Genomic DNA, 18,762 nt, shown 5'->3' with positions numbered 1-18,762 from the left:
ACCGCCCACCGGCACCAGCGACCAATCACTGAACAGGGATTTCCAGTTTAACCAATCATCTGTCGCCGTGTACCACAATGAAAGGCTGTGCAAGAAATTCAATTCAATTCAGTTTTATTTATTTATTTATTTATTTATTTATTTATTTATTTATTTATTTGAGGTAAACAGAAGGCACTTTGGAGTAATCTGGAAAAAAAACAAAAACAAAAGAAAAACATTTGAAAGACACACAAATGCAACACCCATTACACACTGGATTACTATTTACAAACAGGACAGATAAGAAAAGCATACAAAAAAGAAAAAAGAAAAATCATTTATTCTATGTCTGATGTAAATGAAATTTCTGTATCACGACTGGCTGTTGTTACACAGAAGATTCCAGATTATATTCTGGTAGTGTTTTAACCTAGTGCTCTGGTTACTGCTTAGCAACTGATGTCCTGTTGAGCCAATACCTGTCTGATTTCATAGTAAATCACAATTTTTATTTTATTTAACATAAATTGTTAAATCGTTCTGATGGACGAATACGGCATAGATCATCACAGGTACAAGCCATATCAACAATCTTTGAAAGAAAGAAAGAAAAAAGAAAGAAAGAAACCTGTCTTTCCATTGGCCATTTCATGTCTAGTTTTAGTTTGGTTAGATTTGAATGTAGCGATATTCAACCTGTACAATCTGGTGAAGCAACCAGATTGTACAGGAACTCCTCTAAATACCACCCAAGAGCTACAGTGTGCACCAAATGACAATTACATTTTAATCTCCTCTTCCTACAGTACTGAGTATAAAAAATATGGTATTTTTTCATTCATCTTCAGTGATCGCTTTACCATGGTCAGAGTTATGAGGGATTCAGATTCCCCCTGGATAAGGTGAATGCCATCCTTCACAGTACACATTCACACACATTCACACCTAGGGGCAACTGGAAACTGAGGTAGAAAACTGGAAACCCTGGACGAAATAGACACAAACACAGGGAGAACTGCAAAACTCTGCATGATAGTAACTCTTGTATTGTACTGCTAACGAGTCAAATCATGGCCTGGCTCATTGGGACACTGATTTGCTTAGTTTTAAACTGTACATCAGAGTTAAAACAAAACAATGTCTTATGCACTTCAATGATTTTCCAACTCATTTACAGGAAATCAATTGACAGTGCTGTTGTCACTGTGTAACTCTGGACTAGCAGGTGGAGTCAAGTGCTCTAGCGTTAGAGGTATAGTGACCCATGGATCATCTTTCTCCAATCCTATGCAATCCTGAGAAACCTCCGTTAACTTGTATCCTGCTTCCCCTGTTAGCTCTCGCAGCGTTCCTGCTAAGATCCGTGCTCCTGCTCTCAAAACACTGGCCCTTGTTCTTCGGCTCTCAGCTCTTTTGTTTTCTTTTTGTCCTTTCTGAGCTCCATGAGTAATCTCAGTCAGAAATCCCAAGCTCTGAGAGGGCAGACTGAAAAGAGGAAGACCACGAAAAAGCTCAGGCATGGATCCCTTTTCATTCGGGGGCACGGCCGGTTGTGTCTCAAACTGTACCAGGGCAAAGCGTTCACCGGCACGGCCCTGCAGGTAGTCGGCAAGAATGCAGCTGAGCGAGGCACCGAAAACATCAGAGTAGTTTTCTCGCCGCTCTGTCTTCTCTCCTCTGCTTCGAGACCAATCCTCTGCTCGCGCCCAAGCGGCATGGGTGAGCACGAGCACCACTTTGCCACCATGGCACTGCATGCGGTGAAGACGTGAGTGCAACCAGGGGACGGGGCCGAGTGCATTCAACTCCTTGCGGCTCCACAACTCCAAAGAGACGCCGAATCCCAGTGAGGAGAGAGCTGAACCTAGATGACACACTAGCACTGCAACAGCACTGTCAGCATCCGGAGGGTACAGCAGCACCACCTGACCATTTCCTACACTACCTGGAGAGAGAGAGAGAGAGAGAGAGAGAGAGAGAGAGAGAGAGAGAGAGAGAGAGAGAGAGAGAGAGAGAGAGGAAAGTTGGAACATGATTAGATTTCACATTGAGTAGAATACAAGGGAAGAGGTGATGTGCTAATATTGACAGAGTACTTACTGCTGGTGCTATCCATTTTTAGCCATTTGAATATCCAACCTGCTGATGATATGTATTTTAATGCTCAAACAAATACTCTGTGTGAAGTTGCATTTATGAATTTGTATCTATGTGCTTACCTTTGAGTAATCCCTGGAGAACATAAGCTCCCAAAACTGCCAGACACATGACAAGCACGGATACCAACAGAAACAAACTCCAGTGTGTTCTGGGAGCTGGAAAGAGAGACAGTGACAGTGTATGAAAGTCACCTTTAGAGTTACACTCTTATTCAGGAATATATCAAAAGCATCCCTCATTACAGTGTTCACATGCACATCTTTTTAGACCAGTGCATGAAGAGCAATATAGTAATCTGTTCTGTCTCTCTATTATGGTGTATCTGTGAAAGCAGCACATCAGAACATTATACACCAGAGTCTCTTTTCTCTGCTGTTCTCTGCCCGTGCATCAGTGAATGATCTCATCTGTATAATGCAGACGTGTATCTACTGTACATTATCTGCTGCAGTCATAGACACTTTCCTTCTCCGGACTTTTGCACAAAATACTCATAACAAATCTTTCAACAGTTAGTCTTTTACACTTCCATAACCCTTTACATGAATGATTTCTATTCCGTCAGATGTCATCCAGAAATGTCTGGGTTCAGTTTGTCTGGATTCTCTCGATATTTCTTACAGATTTCTGTAAAGCTTCTTTCTGGAAATTCAATTCAGCTTATGCCAGCTATAATAACAACACAGCTCACATATTATGTGACCTGAGATACTAGAACAATGATTAAAAACATTTTAATGTTTTTGGGGTTTTTTTCCTAGTAAACCATGTTGGCTAGCAGCTGGGCTTGAGTGAGTATCGTTATAAAGTGTAAATCACAGTCAACACAGTGAATAGGGGAATTCAAATCGAGTTCACTCATATGGAAGTGTGATTTGAATAGATATATGTCTACAGTGTTGTCGGAAATCAGTCCAGTGTCTCCTATACTGCTATAGAGAAAGTCTATACCGTATAATAAATAGTAAAGGAGTAAGTAAGGAGTTGATTTTAGACCCCTCAGACTATGCATGCTTAACTTGCATAAGTTAAAGCGAAATAATAAGCATGTCACAATAGAAATGCTATAAAGCTGATGTGAAAAGAGGGCTGAGATGGAACTGTATCTGTAAGAATTACACAATGTTCAAAATGAAAACAAAAAATTCAATAAATAAACAGTGGGTACTTACTTTCAAAAGGGCAGACAGGGTCAAAATGGCCTTCAATTCCCGTAATCTTTATCTAGAGAAAGTGAGTAAACGCTTTTGTAGCAGTAGGAGAGTATGCCTGAAGAACATTTATACATCACATACATGCAAACATGAACATCATGTACCTGCACACAGAGTGAAGGGTGACGTTCCACTTGAACAAACTGGCCCTGTAATTGCTTTTGACGGAAATAAAGAATGAATGAGGTCAATAAATTATTATTATTTATTTGATATAATGGACATTATCAGGGTAGCCATCACATCAGGGGATTTGCACGTGACTGAGCAAAATGAGTACATGCTAAAATATGTCATTTAAAAATGAAACGTTTCTAAATATTTCAGACACAACTTCATCTAACAAAATTTCTCTTTCATATAACAAAGATTTTAAGATTAAAATAGATATATCCTACCCAGTGCTGCGTATTACTACAAAAGTTCCATTTTGGAGGCTGATGCCTGTGAATATGATGCCTGCTGTTCCTAAGATCATCTGTTACATGGCAGTCTTTGTTGGAACCTGAGGTTTTCTTGCAGAGATGAATGTCAGCCTCCAGTCTGCAGGGGGCAGTGACGTTCCAAACAAGTGCAGTGTTGTTACTAACCGTTCCACTATCGTAAGTCAAAGACTCCACCACAGACACAGATACATTAGAGACAGAGAGAACTGAGAGAAGAAAAACAAGAGAGAGAAACATTATTTTTTCCGCTTCAGCATGAATTTTAATTTTAGGGTTTTTTTTTCAGTCATAATTGCTTTTTAATAGTCTTACAGCATTGGAATTGTCTACCACACCTGTCTTGTTAAGAAATGGGCAAAATGTCTTTCGAGGTCCATTCATCCACCAAAGCTGAGCAGAAAATACAAAATAGTCCATTAAATTCATTTTTAAGAACTGAAACTGAGTCATCTATCCCTTATTCTTCTTTCTCTAGATCAATTACGGTTTATCATACAATACTTCTATATGGAGTACTGTGCAGGAGTTTTTTCAGGAGTGGCCAAAAACCTGCCAGTTGCAAGTAAAATACTGGCAAAGGTAAGTTAATGAAATGATTTACATATCATTCAATACATAGTTTATTACAGAACCTTTGCTCGTATTTAAACTATTTTATCTAATAGCACAAACTTGAATGTAAAACCTAAAGTCTGCATAAATAAAAGATTGTACCATTTCAACAAACAATATTTCCAGCATTTAAGATTAGAATCAACCGAGTTGCATTTAATAACAATAAGCGTTCAACCCTCCCCAACTACCATTAGAGAAATCATTAGAGAAGAACATGTACTTTACAGTATTTTTTTTTATTTGACAGTAATAGGAAATTAAATCAAATCTAATCTAAGATAACACACTGCATCTGTGGAAAGTGTTGAGTCAATATATGAATAAATACTTATGTATTCCTTAATTTAAGTGTCAAATTTTGTATTGAAATATTTAACGTAATATTTTTAGGAATAAGTATATAATAAAATAAATAAGTAAGTAAGTAAACAAGTAAGTAAGTAAACAAGTAAGTAAGTAAACAAGTAAGTAAATAAATAAATAAATGTTAATACCTGAAAGCAGAGACAGGGGGCGACAGAGCTCATTGGAATCATCAGTGGATTCTCCTTGTATTCAAAAAAAGAATAAAGGTAGTATGAGTATGGTGGTATATATAAATCTCTCTCTCTCTCTCTCTTGCTCTGTTTCTACACACCCATTCTAGACCTGAACATGTTCCATCTTCCTCCATCCTCTGGCAAGCCTTCAGGTCACGAGCTTCATCATTGGCTAGATCACCCACACGTAGTTCTGCCATTCCTGTTTTGTGGTTGATTTCTGGATACAGAATGGGTACTGGGAAACAAAGTAGTGATAGAAATACTTCAGAAACATACAAATCTATTGCAGATAAATAAAAACTTTAAAACCAAAAAAAATGTGAAAGCTGAAGTTTTGACCTTAACTCACCTTTACACTGTGCAATGGCCAGACCTTGTGAACAAACTGAAACAGAAAAACATATACTGTGTACAAAGGTATAGTCAAGTTGATGATTAAACTTATGATTAAAACTGACGGTGAGTGTGTGTGTGTGGGGGGGGGGGTGAAATCACCTTTGTCTATTGCAGGCACATTGATTGTGAAGTTGACTTTTGAAGAGAAGACTGTGACTAAACTGCCAAAATCAGTATTCCTCAGCATTACTATCAATGACATCCACATCTGCAGTGCAATTACATACACAACACACGTTCATGAGGCACTTTTCTGAGGCTCCTTTCCTCCTAATTATTCATAATAATAAAAATATCCAATACTATAATCACAGTAGTGGCTTAACCATGAGGGACAGATGAAGCAGACACCCACCATATATAAACAGCCATTCAACAAAGGTTCTCATAATGTCCTCAATCACTAATTATATTTTTATATTATAATACTAATTGAAATACTATATTGAAATACTAATTACCTCTTTTGAATGACCAACAATGATTAAAAGCATGTTGCTAATCGACAGCCAGCATTCTAGAGACTTGCTCATCTTCCCAAATAATGAACTCAGTTAACTGAATGGAACATGGAACATGGAGCAGTCAAAACTAGGAACTACAGCATGTGTTAATACAGACCAATTAAGGCCCATGTTCATTTTTGGGACAGTTGATGACAGGGATAGCAGGGTAATGTTGTTTTCTTTATTCCAAATTGGAATAAATTTAGAATACGCTACTTCTACAAAGATCTTGTTTTACAGCAAATAATCACAAATAATGCTACTACATTTGTGCAGTGCAATGTGTATGAGATACATGTACGTGTCTATGATGCATCTAACCAGTAAAAACAGGGGCGGAAAGGGGTAACACAGCTTAACACAAAGTTACCTGTGCTGCCTGGTCATATATGGAGGCCAGTGTGAAAGTGAGCTCTTTTGAACCTGAGAAGTCTGAGGCCTGGTAACACACTTGAACAGACAAAGGTAATTCCAGGCCACTTCCAAGCTCCTTTGCCCCGTTTTCACTGTCATTATAGCCATCTTCTCCAGACAGAGCTACTTCCCCATGGACTCCTGAAGTAAAACAGAGAAAACCTATACACTTAAAAAATAGCATTTTTATATTCTTCTAGACAAAAATCTACAAAAATTAAATAGCTCGGACTGAGCCATTGAGTACACGGAAATGCAACAACTGCATTTTTTAAATATCTCAGTGTCAAGGTACCTGTAGCTGTAATGTTAATCCCAATTCTTAAGCATGGACGGATTAAGCCTTGATGACTGATGCACAAGAGCGCATCAACAGAAAGACCACTCACAAAAACTCTGTCATCGGGATAAAGACATATATCACCTAGTAAAAAAGAAAGAACATGACACAGCAAAAATGGCAGAGCGTTCATTTTCACTTTGACTTCTGGTCAAATAAATCTATATAAATAAACTACCAAGAATTAGACAAGGTCTACTTTAAAACAGCACCAGTAACTATGGTTTACTAGACGTATTTATTTTCAGACAGTTGATTTACATTTATCAGTCAAGTTCCTGTTTAGTAAAGTGAAGTAAAAATTTCACTCTAAATACATGTAGCTGTAAATTCCCCTTGAAGCTTTACACTTTGATGTATATATGGCTTAATTGTTATATATATACGATGGGCATTATTCATCAAGTTTTATATTCACAACTCATAAAAATGAGCATGTTCGTTTATCAGTACAATCAAAACCCATGATCCGATCAGAGTGTGTGGAAAGTTAAGCTTCAAATTTGAACAACCTGCACTAGGCTGAAGAAATGAATATGGAGCCTTCAGCTAATAAACCACATGAGTGAGTTTTATTTTTTGTATGGAAAAAAAAATGCCAGGGGGATTTCATTCATTTTAAATGTTTTGCATTGATTCTTTTGCTGTTTTTGTATTTAAATTTCAGTTTCTATATGTGATTTCAGTCACCGATAAAAGTCAATGACGAAAGAGCTTTTGCGAAGCTTGGCACTGTATGGCATCTTTCCAACACCTGAGAGCTGCACATGTTTCATGATGGAAACTTGGCTCACCTATATTTATTATTTATACCTTAATTACATCTGACGTCGGTTAACTCTTGAGCTGTTTGAGTTTCAATAATAAAAACAAAAAACTATAAATGCACATGAAATGCAAGTAAAGTTGGAAAACTGTTCATTTTTCCATCTGATTTTGACAGCAGGAAATAGCATAAAGAGCATCATAAACACAAACACAGCTGTCTCTATATATCTACATGATATAATAAATGTAGTGAAAAACTAAGGAAGCTTCATGGATCCCTACCTCTCCTGAAACTGTGCTAACACTGCTATTATTTAACCTTATAAATTATTCAAGCAACCTTTGCCGTTTTAGAAACACCTTTATTGGCTAAAACGTAAGACACGAGCACTTCATAGTACTAAAAATAAGGGTAGCTAATTTCTACTAAACCATGATGAATAAGGGCTGCTATGATTAAAATATACTGCATGAATTCTTACCTGGTTTTATGTCACAATCATTAAGACCCTGTCAAAAAGCACAAGAGATAGGAATTACAGATCAGGATGTCGCAAATACATTCATCATTTTCAACATTTAACATAGAATTAATTATTGTATACATGCATGCATATATATATATATATATATATATATATATATATATATATATATATATATATATATATATATATATATATATATATACACACGTATATATATATATATATACACACACGTGTATATATATATATATATATATATATATATATATATATATATACTTATATATATATATATATATATACACGTATATATATATATGCAGAAATGCTTTTTTAGTGGTGAATTGGCATCATTTGGACAACATAACTCAACCTACAGTAGGCGATATTTACAATGACAAATTTAAAAGAGACGAACAAAATAACAGGCATATCAGGAAGGCCAAAACCAGATACCAGTAAAAATACCCTGAAGAGACTGAAACAGGACGTGAGAAACAGGTGTGAAAGTATCTTAGGGAGCAGGAACACCCTGGGGTGGTTGTAAATATAATATATAATAAATACAGCATTGTTTATTTATTTATCCATGCGTGTTCATTCATTTGTGTACAGAACACCTGTGCAGATCATACACACACACACACACTTTAGGGCCTGACATGAAAGCTGATCTAATATTGTATTTTCCTGTTTTGGCGTTCGGCCTAAAGTTCACAGATTTCGCATTCAAATCTAGAAAATTCCACAGCCATCCGTGACTGGGAGCTAATTGATTAACCAAGCCTGTGTTCTTTCCCCTGTCAATCACAGCAATACTAGTTAATATTTGTGTGCATCTGTGAGTTTGTGCATTCAGAAGAAGCCAGACAGTACTTTCCTCTGTGTGTGTTACAGTATGTTGCCCTGGGATGTATGAACAGCAGTTCAAAATGACGCATGTGCCTGGCCTCACATATCTCACAGAGCGAAGAGCTGGTGCTAAGAGTCTCCCATAAAGGTGACTAAATAAAGATAAGATCCTGTAAGAATTATACAACATCCTAAGTTACTAATACCTTAACTACAAATGTATAGAGGCCTCTGAACATAACCCGAAATGAGGCCCTGGCTTACATTGTGACAGTGTTAAATCCTATAAAGTGAAGCTTGACATATGGCTTGCAGTTGTGGCCCCAGACATTTGTTTTACATTGATATATCCGACAATATGTTAGCCACATTTGAGAGCTCAGTAGGATACAGAATGTGCTAAACCACTAAACATTAAATTTGTCTTTGATATGATGATCCTCACTATAAACAAACTTATACCTTACATGCTTCATTAAAGATTTTCCAACTAATTTCCAGCTAATATGTACACAACTCAATGAGTAAGAAAGTAAGCATAACACACTGACAACACACCCAAGAGGACTTAGCTAACTATACTAGCATGCTAGAGAGCACTACAGCTTCTGCCATGATTTACATACTGGTTCTCTTTATTGAACGGTCCTTAGCAACAGGCTATATATCATTTTAAAGATCACAACAATTCAAGTGTAAGATCTAACTTTAAATAACAAATATATCTTATCTCTATCTCAACTGTTATCAATAAAAACACTGTGTATGTAAATAGGGAGGCAACATATCTCACTAGCTTGGATCCTCCTGACAAAGGTGTGTGTGCAAAGGTACAAGTGTAAATAACTCATGTTCATGTGAGAGAGATTAGAGTTACCATTTTGTTTCATATGTATTTTGTTTATCTCGGGCCACAATGACCGTACATCATTTATGCGCCAGAAATACTTTTAAAAATCAGTCATATGTTTGTGCTGAATAAAGTCAGTTTTACATTTAGTAAGTAATTAATTTGTCTGTTTGACTCAAGCCAGATTAAACGATTAGGAAAACAGATAAGCGCATGGTTGCTCCATTTCCAGCAACAACAAAAAAATAACGAAAGAATGCTCTAAGACATTAGATGTCAATCCATCCTGCAATATTTCACAATATTAGGATGTAGATACATCACATCGACCCCAGCATCTTCTCACACAAAAGAGAAAGCTCATAAGTTACAAACAAAACTGCCTCTGCCCTGTCCACACGCCTCTTCTTCCAGACGGTAATCCATCACCGTCACCATAGATACGACACACAGGAGCCTTAGCATTGGGTGTCATGGCTGGCTTGGCTCATAAATAACCAAAAGGGATGACTTCATCTTGTGTATCCTTATTCAGGAGCGCAGCATTGTGTACCTGTTTGCTATAAGACGTCACCTAATGAGAAATGTACGAGTTTAAATCAGCTACCCGAGTTATATGTAAGTGTTATAGTGCATTTCTGCAGCTAATGCCAAGTGACAGGTTCAGACAATGAAGCATAACATGAAGACTGTATTAAATTAACTTCTTCAGTAGTAAATAGACTCTTAAAAAATCTATTTTGCTTCCCACAGGAAGCTAGAGTTTTAAAACCAGATCTATTCATTGCTGTAAACAATTTCTACATGTTATAAGATGTGAGGCTGTTTGTTCTTCTGTTTTAATAGAGTACAAATACCCTATTTATACACAGTGTGTGCATGTTTTGGTCTGCTTATGTAAAGTGGGAAAAACACTACTTTATGTCATGTACATGAAAATTATTTGTTATTATTTCCTAGATGCTTTGCATGTGATTAGATTTACACACGCACATGCACAAGCACAAAAACAAAGATGGTTCAACAAAAAAGAGGTCAAATCTTTGGGTTAAAAGGGAGACACTTGTTTAGCACGAGCCGTTTCTTTTTTATCATAGACGGAGATCTGAATGTCTGGTCTTTGATCCAAACAAACACGGCATGTTTTTCCTCCTAAATCTAAAAAAAAAATAGTTCAAAACATAGAACCAAATATAAAAGGTCTAAATGTGTGGTGAGTTCCAAGAGTCTACAGAATGAGAATAACTATAAAACTGAATTGAACAGCTACTGAGTGGAAACCCTTTGATTGTGTTAAAGTACAAATAAATACATTTTAGAATCCCATTGTGCTTTTACACACCATGAATTTAGAGTTCTATGTCAAATTTCAGTACAGATACACAGAAGCCCAAACACCATTACATTTCTCTGTCATTCGTCTGTCATTTATACTTTTTTGTTTTAAAGTCAACATCTCTATATTAGTACTGTACATTGTCTTTGTGTTATCTTACTATGCTGGAAATGTGCAACATTTTGCTCCTTTCAACATATCAGGACATTGATTACATTAAGTGACTGCAAGGCTACCTCATTTTTTAAATCCACCTTAAGTATAGCTTTTGTTGTTGTTGTTGTTATTATTATTATTATTATTATTACTATATTTGTTATTTGTATAATTTACTTATTATATTAAATGAATCTTGACTAATTCAGTTTATTATATTAATAATAAATGATAACTACATTTATAAACAGTATTAATAACCACTAAATATAGTTTAGCAAAATTAGACTAGATTATATTAGAATAAAGAAATATTTTCACAATATATTATATTTCTTTTAAATTTTGAGATGTAAATAGTATCGCAATGTAATACATTTCTGAATGACTTTTTACCAAATTCAATTTAATGTCAAATTTCTAGAAACAATTATAAAAAACAAACAAACAAAAAAAACACTATACCTTGCTGCAGGTGAGCGCATCGTCCTTGGAGAAGTCGAAGAGCTCAAGGCTTTGTGTGTAAATAAGTGTGCTCCAGAAGACCAGCGCGAGATGCAGTGTGGACAGCATCATGATGAGTCACCGGTGATAACAGAGCTGAAGCTGAGACAGTGTGTTAAGCAGCGGAAAACAAGCTACATGTCTACATGTATTCTTCTTCACCTCCCTGATGACAGCGACGTCATGACAAGCATACGAGTGGACAGGACATGTCACATGACATTTCAGTTGATACCTGAAACTGACTCAAAGAGAGAGAGAGAGAGAGAGAGAGAGAGAGAGAGAGAGAGAGACAGACAGACAGACAGACAGACAGTGGGGGGGGGTGAAATGTATTGAGTGAAGAAGTTGGGAAAACTGTAAAAGAAAAAACTGTCCAACACTGGATGCCTCAAAAGTCTTAATGATGTCCCTGGATGTAGTCTTCACCACACTGCCTAATTATCATAGAAAAGGTTTATTTCAGGCCATTATTATTATTATTATTATTATTATTATTATTATTATTATTATTATTATTATTATTGGTAGTAGTAGTAGTATGTTATGCTATAATGACTTGCCCACTAACTAATTCATTGCTTTCACTTATGCATTTCTTCCTTTTGAGTTATGGAATGACATAATTTGCCATACAGCTACAGAAATCATAAATTCTCTCTCTCTCTCTCTCTCTCTCTCTCTCTCTCTCTCTCTCTCTCTCTCTCTCTCCTCTCTCCCCCTCCCCTCTCTCTCTCCGGCCTCTCCCCCTCCCTCTCTCTCTCCCATCCCCTCGCCTCTCTCCCCACTCCCCACTCGCCCACTCCCCATCCCCTCTCTCCCCCTCCCTTTCTCTCGCCCTTCCTCCCCTCTCTCCCCCCCTCTCTCTCCCTCTCTCTCCCCTCCCTCTCTATCCCCTCACTCTCTCCCCCCTCCCCCTCCCCTCCCCTCCCCTCCCCCCTCTCTCTCCTCTCTATCCCCTCTCTATCCCCTCTCTCTCTCTCCCCTGTCTCTCCCCCCTCGCCTATCTCCTCTCTCCCCCCTCTCTCTCTCCTCTCTATCCCCTCTCTCACTCTCTCTCTCTCTTCTTTCTTTCCCTTTCCTCTCCCTCTCCCCCCTCCCGCCTCTCTCCTCTCTCTCTTCCCCCCCTCTCTCGCTCTCTCTTTCCCTCTCTTAAATCCCCCCCTCTCTATCCCTCTCTCTCTCTCTCTCTCTCTCTCTCTCCCCTGTCTCTCCCCCCTCTCTCCTCTCTCCCCCCTCTCTCTCTCCTCTCTATCCCCTCTCTCACTCTCTCTCTTTCTCCCCTGTCTCTCCCCCTCCCTGTCTTCATCTTTCTCCCCTCATCCCCTCTCCCCCCTCCCTTCTCTTCTTCTTCTCCCTCCTCTCACCCCTCCCCCTCCCTCTTCCCCCCCCCCTCTCTCGCATGTCACATCTCCTTCTCCCCGCTCAGCTATCCTCTCTCCCCCCTACCTCTCATCGCTGTCTCTCCCCTCATCCCCCCCCTCTCTCTCCCTCTCGTCCTCTCTCAGTCTCTCCTCTCCTCTCTTCTCTGCTCTCTCTCCTTTTCTCCCTTTCTCTTCCCCCTCCCCCTCTCTCTCTCCCTCCCTCCCCTCTCTCCCTCCCTCTCTCTCGTCTTTCCTCTCTCTCTCTCCGTCTTCTCTCCTCGTCATCCTTTCCCCTTTCTCTCCCACCTCTCTCTCTCCCCCCTCTCTAGGACCTGCTTCTCCCCTCCCCCCTCCCTCCCCTCTCTCCTCACCGATTCCCCCCCCTCCCCCTGTCCCTCTCTCGTCTCACCCTCATCTCACCCCTCCCGCCTCCCCTCTCTCCCCCTCCCTCTCCTCTCCTCTACCAACTCTTCTCCTCTCGTCTTCATTCTGTGCTCGAGTCTCTCCTCGTCTACTCCCCGACCCTCTCTCGTTCTTTCTCCTCTCCTCTATCGGCCCCCTTCTGCGTCTAGTCGTCGCTATCTCTCGATCATCTCTCTCAGTCTCGCTTCTCGTGCGTCGCGGGGCTGGCTGCCTCGCGTCTCTCTCGCGATCTCTACATTCCGACTCTCGTCGAGAGCGGGCTCGTCTCACTTTCTCCGTCAGGCCTCTCTCTCGCCCAAGTTCTACTACTCTCTGATCTGTGGGATCTCTCTCACGTCTCGCTCACGGGTTCTTTCCTCACCTGTCCTACGTCTCTTGTTCCTGTGTCTTGCCAGTGCAGATGCTGTTTCTCTCTTCCCTCATCCCGGGTAGGTCCTCTCGAGTCTACTCTCACTCTTTTCAACTCAGCCTGCTGTCCATGCCCGCGGCTCCGACACTTCCTCTCGGGGGTTGGCTTGCTCTCCCCCTCTCCCACCTCGTCCTCGAATCTCCTACCCATCCTGCTCGTCCGGCGTCGCCACCTCGTCCCTCCTCTCCTTCCTCTGTCTCCCTATCCAAGGTCCCTTCTCGCCTCCTTCTCTCCCGCCCGTCCTCTCGGAGTTCCCCCGCATCTCTCTCTCTCCGAGGCCTGCTTCTTACTGTTCCCTCCCTCTCGCTTCTCGCCTTGTCTCTCCGCTGCCCCTGCTCATTCGACTCTCGTCGATCTCTCCCCTCTCTCTCATCTCTCTCTCTCTTTCTCCTCTTTCTTCTCCCCCTCGGTCTCCCCGCCGGTGGACGGTCACGCTCTCCCCCCCTCTCCTCTCTCCTTCCCTCTCCCGGTCTCTCTCTCTCTCTCTCTCTCCTCGCCCCCTCCTTTCTCTCCCCCCTCTCTCCCCTCCCCCCTACCCCCTCCCCTCGTCTCCGTCCCTCCTGCCCCCTTCCCCGTCTGCTCTTCCCCCTCCCCTCTCCCCTCTCCTCCCTCTCCCCCGCCCTCCCCCTCCCTCTCTCCCCCCCTCCCCCTCCGCGTTGATTGACCACCCCTGTGTGGGCACGCGCCCTACGTATTCTTCTCGCCCGTCTTACTCTCTCGTCTCTCACTCTCTCTGGCTTTCTCTCTCTCTCTCTCTCTCTCTCTCTCCCCTGTCTCTCCCCCCTCCCCCCTCTCCTCTCTATCCCCTCTCCTCTCTATCCCCTCTCTCTTTCTCCTGTCCTTTCTCTCCCCTCCCCCTCTCTCCTCTCTCCCCCCCTCCCTATCCCCCCTCTCTCTCCTCTCTCTTCCTTCCTCCCTCCCTCCCCTCTCTATCCCCCCACTCTCTCTCCCCCCTCCCCCTCCATCCCCCCCTCCCCCCCTCTCTCTCTCACACACACACACTCTCCCCCCCCTCTCTCTCACAGTAGTAAACGGTACACACGAAGATATTTACCGCTATTGACAGAGCTGCTGTTTTTGCTGTTGTTAAATCACTCAGGTTCGTCTAGTTCGTTATTTCACAACTTCCATGTCACGAAACAAGCTGAAATACAAACGGAAAATTACCCATTATACAGATGCTAAACTACATGACGTTAATACGTTGTAATAAAGCTAAGCTTACATAAAGTACCATAGAGTAAAGTAAAGCTCTTACTGTGGTGTCGCTGGTGTCTGACAGCTTCAGTGCTACACCCAGGTTCAGTGCTCCTGAAATGTCAAATGAAGGCTAGAAAAATAAACGATAAAGGTATGTGTATAAATATATTGGCTCAGAATTAAATATATAGCGCCTTCAAAATAAAAAAAATGCTATAAGTCTGCTGTCTAAAACATTTAGAATCAGGTATAAGTTACAAAGTCAGCTAAAAGCTGTTAGCCTTCGTGGACTCTGGCTCCCACCTACCTCTCTGAGGTGACGAGCACGCGCAGGGGGCGGGGCCAAGGGCAGGTGTGTTAACTAACGGCGACAAACTTGTGACCCACTAAACCTGTGAGGCGACACCATTCTTACACATAGTCACTTTGTTTTACTTCTAACCGCAATCCTACTCATGAGGCCTTAAGTGTTAAAATATTAGAAGAAGCTTACCTAAATATCTTGAGTCAAAGCAAATACAAAAGCTACACATTGAATTGGTTTTCATACTACAACAAATATAATACAGTTCAAAACTGTTGATGCACTTCTTAAACAAGAAGGGAGTTTTAATATAAGACATATGAACACATATGAACACATATGAACATCAGTCATGTGCAAACATAACCAATAAGCACAATAGCTTATCTAGATACATGGAGACATCCATGACAAGAGTAGGAGAAAATGTATTTAATGGCATCAGTGAGATTGAGAATAAAAGCACTGACATGCAGACATGTGTCATATGTCCACCATATGTGTTCATGTGTGCATGTGTGTAAAGAACCCATTTGTATTTATTTGTAGTAATAAATATACAGAGTTTATTTCTTATAAAACAACTATTTTTGTATGGGTGGAAAAATACATAATTTATTTCCAGTAGTAAAAGGTCAGCAAAATCTAAAACTTACATTTCTATAGCTGATAACATTTTGCCAGGAGAAAAAAACATACTGAAAGGCCTTCAGTTGTCACATCTGATACTCCATGAGACAGGTGGAATAAAGTGTGGCTCCTGCTTGATGCAATGAAACCCTGCACCTACACCAAGCCCATAGAAATACATAAAATTCTGATTAACTAACTAACTAACTAACTAACTAACTAACTAACTAACTAACTAACTAACTAACTAACTCTCTCTCTCTCTCACACACACACACACACACACACACACACACACACACACACACACACACACACACACACACTTTTCCATTTACAGTTTTATACATTCATTATATAAACTTAATATAATGTAATATTCCCTATATATTCATTTTGTTCATTGTATAATTCTATAGTTGATTGTAAATGTTTAATAATGTTTTTGTTTTTTTTAATTACCACTCTCCTATCAGACATTATTTTCTACCAACAGAACACAAACAAGCATTGTAAATAAATGTCTCATACTTGACACCACATGCAAAATTGTTCAGGGTCCTAATTATATCTTTAAATCACATGACAGACTTAGACAAGTTGACTATTTTATGGGTGAGCTTAGGCAAATACACAATACACCTAGTTGCAAAACCTTTATAACATTTTGACCACAGTCTATGAGATGATTTGCATAATTCTTCAGCCGTTGCTTGAAAATGTGACAGAGATTGTAATCCTATGAGGAAAAGTACCACTGTTGCTGCTGTTGTGAGGTGGGATATGTAATGTTATTCAAATCAATTTTATGCTAATCATGTCATCAAAAAGAGGTTAAAGACAGTCTTGTAAATGATTAAACAAATTATGTTTGGGAAGAAAACCATGCTTCAAAGCATTAACAGTTAAGTTGCAAAATCCCATCTGAACCTTTGATGAAGCTAAACCCTATTTTTGTCTATTATATTATATCTATTATATTATACCTACCCAAATCTCTTTAGAGACACTAGTATAATGAATACTAGTGCATCTGATACGGAAACCAGGACATTTACTATTAGAAACCTATGAAATTTTACAATTTAGTTCTGTGTTGGACATTTTATAAGGTACAGTTCCATGTGTTATCAGGTGTCCCTAAAACACTTCCATTGGCAGATAGGAACATACCTTAGCAACCTTCGCCAACGATAAGATATTTTCTTATTGGATCATTGGACTACAGTTCCAATCCAAAATCTGCAACGTGCACTTATATGATATACATAATAACCTGGCAACTGAGTGAATATTAACAAATAGCTGAACAGAAAAACAGTCAAGACTGAAATTTAAACTTAGACCTGAAATAGATAGAGACATCAAATGCTATAATGCCATGTCATTATACTGATTATTTGCATATGGCATAGTATTAGGTGCTAAGAGTCAGTCTGAATTCCTAAAAATGCACTGAGTTATGTTAGATTTAGGGATGATAAATAGTTTTGAGCATTAGGCTGGCATAAAATGAAAATGTTTGCATAATAACAAAACAGAAGAGTGGCTCTCTGGTTTATTGACAAATCACGCACAAGTATCATGTACACCAATACATGAAGATGCATAAGCATAGGCCCAAAGATTACAGACAAAACAGATCATATTATTCACATTTAATTTAATTTAATTTGAGCCTAATTTATAACTAATAAAAGAGTAGTGACAGCACAAAGAAAGCTATAATTTGGGGAAATGCCTTTTCAGGATCTAACCTCACAGTAGAGGGCACATCATAAACACAGACTAACATAGTTCCTGTTTTTGAATAACTGGTAAGAAATTCATCATCAATCTGCATTTCAATCCTATAAATTGAACCTTTTAACATGAATAATTTCTGCACATTTGTTTCCTTTGTTACATTTTTCACTTTCCACCTCATGGCACTAAATTCTATTAGATTAGGCTCAACTTTAATGTAAATAATCAGAGCGTGTTTTGTGCAACGTTGCATTAAGTGTGACATGCAAAAGGCAATGAAGTAGAGTTGCATTGAAGTGGAAATGTCATGGTGGAATTTAAGGTGTCAAAAACCATGCAAATGGGATGATGTGTGTAAATAAGCCAAGAGACGTATTAAAGGAAGTGAAGGTGGTACAATGCAGTGAGCAAAGCTCTATAGATGAACAGAGATAGTCAATATGGAGGGCATTTGGTAAGATTAGTGGTTAAGGTGTTGGACTACTGATCAGTAGGTTGTTCAAATCCAAGGTCCACCTGCCACCTGTAAATGTGGGTCCACTGAATCGAGTAGAATTCAAGACACAATAATACAACTGCATACAAGGCACAATTAGGAGTAATGTAAGACTATGCAAACTTCATTAATGCAAAACTGTGAAATGGTGTAAGTTGATCCAAGTACAAACTGCAGTGTGGGAGGATGAGGAAGTAATGCTTTTGTGAGCATATCAGCATGTTTATGACGAAGGGAAGATCAGAGTCCCGCATACGCAATCTATAGTTAGGGTGCAAGATGTCTGATTATGCCTTTTATCCTCCAGAGACAACATCTGTGATAGATGTGAAGGTAAAAAGAGGGCCTTCTGATCAGAGAGCGAACAGACGTAACATGAGACATGATCAATTCTACTATCTGGGTGGATAAAGCAAACTACCTGAGCTTCTTCCTACTCAAGAAGTTGCTGATCAGGGTGGAGGCCCTTGTGAGTTCCTCAGGGATGTGGACAGGCAGGAACGTAAAGCAGACTGCATGCTCTACCTCACCTACATTAATACAGAGGGTAGAGAGGGGTGTGTGACTGCTTTTGGTCTGTCGGCAATCCAGAATAGGCTCCTTGGTCTTCTGGGTGTGGCA

At 39.7% G+C, this 18,762-nt stretch overlaps 1 protein-coding gene across 4 annotated transcripts; it reads right to left on the bottom strand.

Moving 5' to 3' along the window:
* Positions 1-112: 112 nt before the first annotated feature.
* On the bottom strand, positions 113-15,353 carry wu:fl23c11 (interleukin-17 receptor C). 4 transcript variants are annotated; one of them, XM_027167181.2, is made up of 18 exons: positions 15,273-15,353; positions 15,024-15,095; positions 14,820-14,909; positions 11,531-11,810; positions 7,866-7,893; positions 6,571-6,699; positions 6,232-6,416; positions 5,455-5,563; positions 5,309-5,344; positions 5,055-5,194; positions 4,912-4,965; positions 4,138-4,192; positions 3,755-4,008; positions 3,461-3,514; positions 3,315-3,366; positions 2,202-2,297; positions 2,083-2,124; positions 113-1,927 (listed from the first exon to the last, which is right to left on the bottom strand). In XM_027167181.2, the coding sequence occupies exons 4-18, from the start codon at positions 11,639-11,641 to the stop codon at positions 1,164-1,166; spliced, it is 2,109 nt and encodes a 702-aa protein (XP_027022982.1). In that variant the 5' UTR covers positions 11,642-11,810; positions 14,820-14,909; positions 15,024-15,095; positions 15,273-15,353; the 3' UTR covers positions 113-1,163. The 4 variants fall into 4 exon arrangements, with proteins under 4 accessions (XP_027022982.1, XP_047655861.1, XP_047655863.1 ...); XM_047799905.1 differs by lacking the exon at positions 15,273-15,353 and having other exon boundaries at positions 15,024-15,266; XM_047799907.1 differs by lacking the exon at positions 15,273-15,353 and having other exon boundaries at positions 2,083-2,121; positions 15,024-15,266.
* Positions 15,354-18,762: the final 3,409 nt, after the last annotated feature.

The sequence above is a fragment of the Tachysurus fulvidraco genome, chromosome 14 (assembly GCF_022655615.1).
Source record: "Tachysurus fulvidraco isolate hzauxx_2018 chromosome 14, HZAU_PFXX_2.0, whole genome shotgun sequence".
Classification (NCBI taxonomy): Eukaryota; Metazoa; Chordata; class Actinopteri; order Siluriformes; family Bagridae; genus Tachysurus; species Tachysurus fulvidraco.
This window is presented reverse-complemented; position numbering and strand designations above follow the sequence as displayed.

Bases quoted from the DNA above. Each gene is read 5' to 3' on its own strand.
- wu:fl23c11 (XM_027167181.2), bottom strand. From the start codon at position 11,641: ATGATGCTGTCCACACTGCATCTCGCGCTGGTCTTCTGGAGCACACTT. The intron at 6,417-6,570 runs GTACCTTGACAC...GTTTTACTTCAG, and splicing joins GATTAACATTACAGCTACAG to GAGTCCATGGGGAAGTAGCT. The intron at 4,966-5,054 runs GTGTGTAGAAAC...TTTGAATACAAG, and splicing joins CATGTTCAGGTCTAGAATGG to GAGAATCCACTGATGATTCC.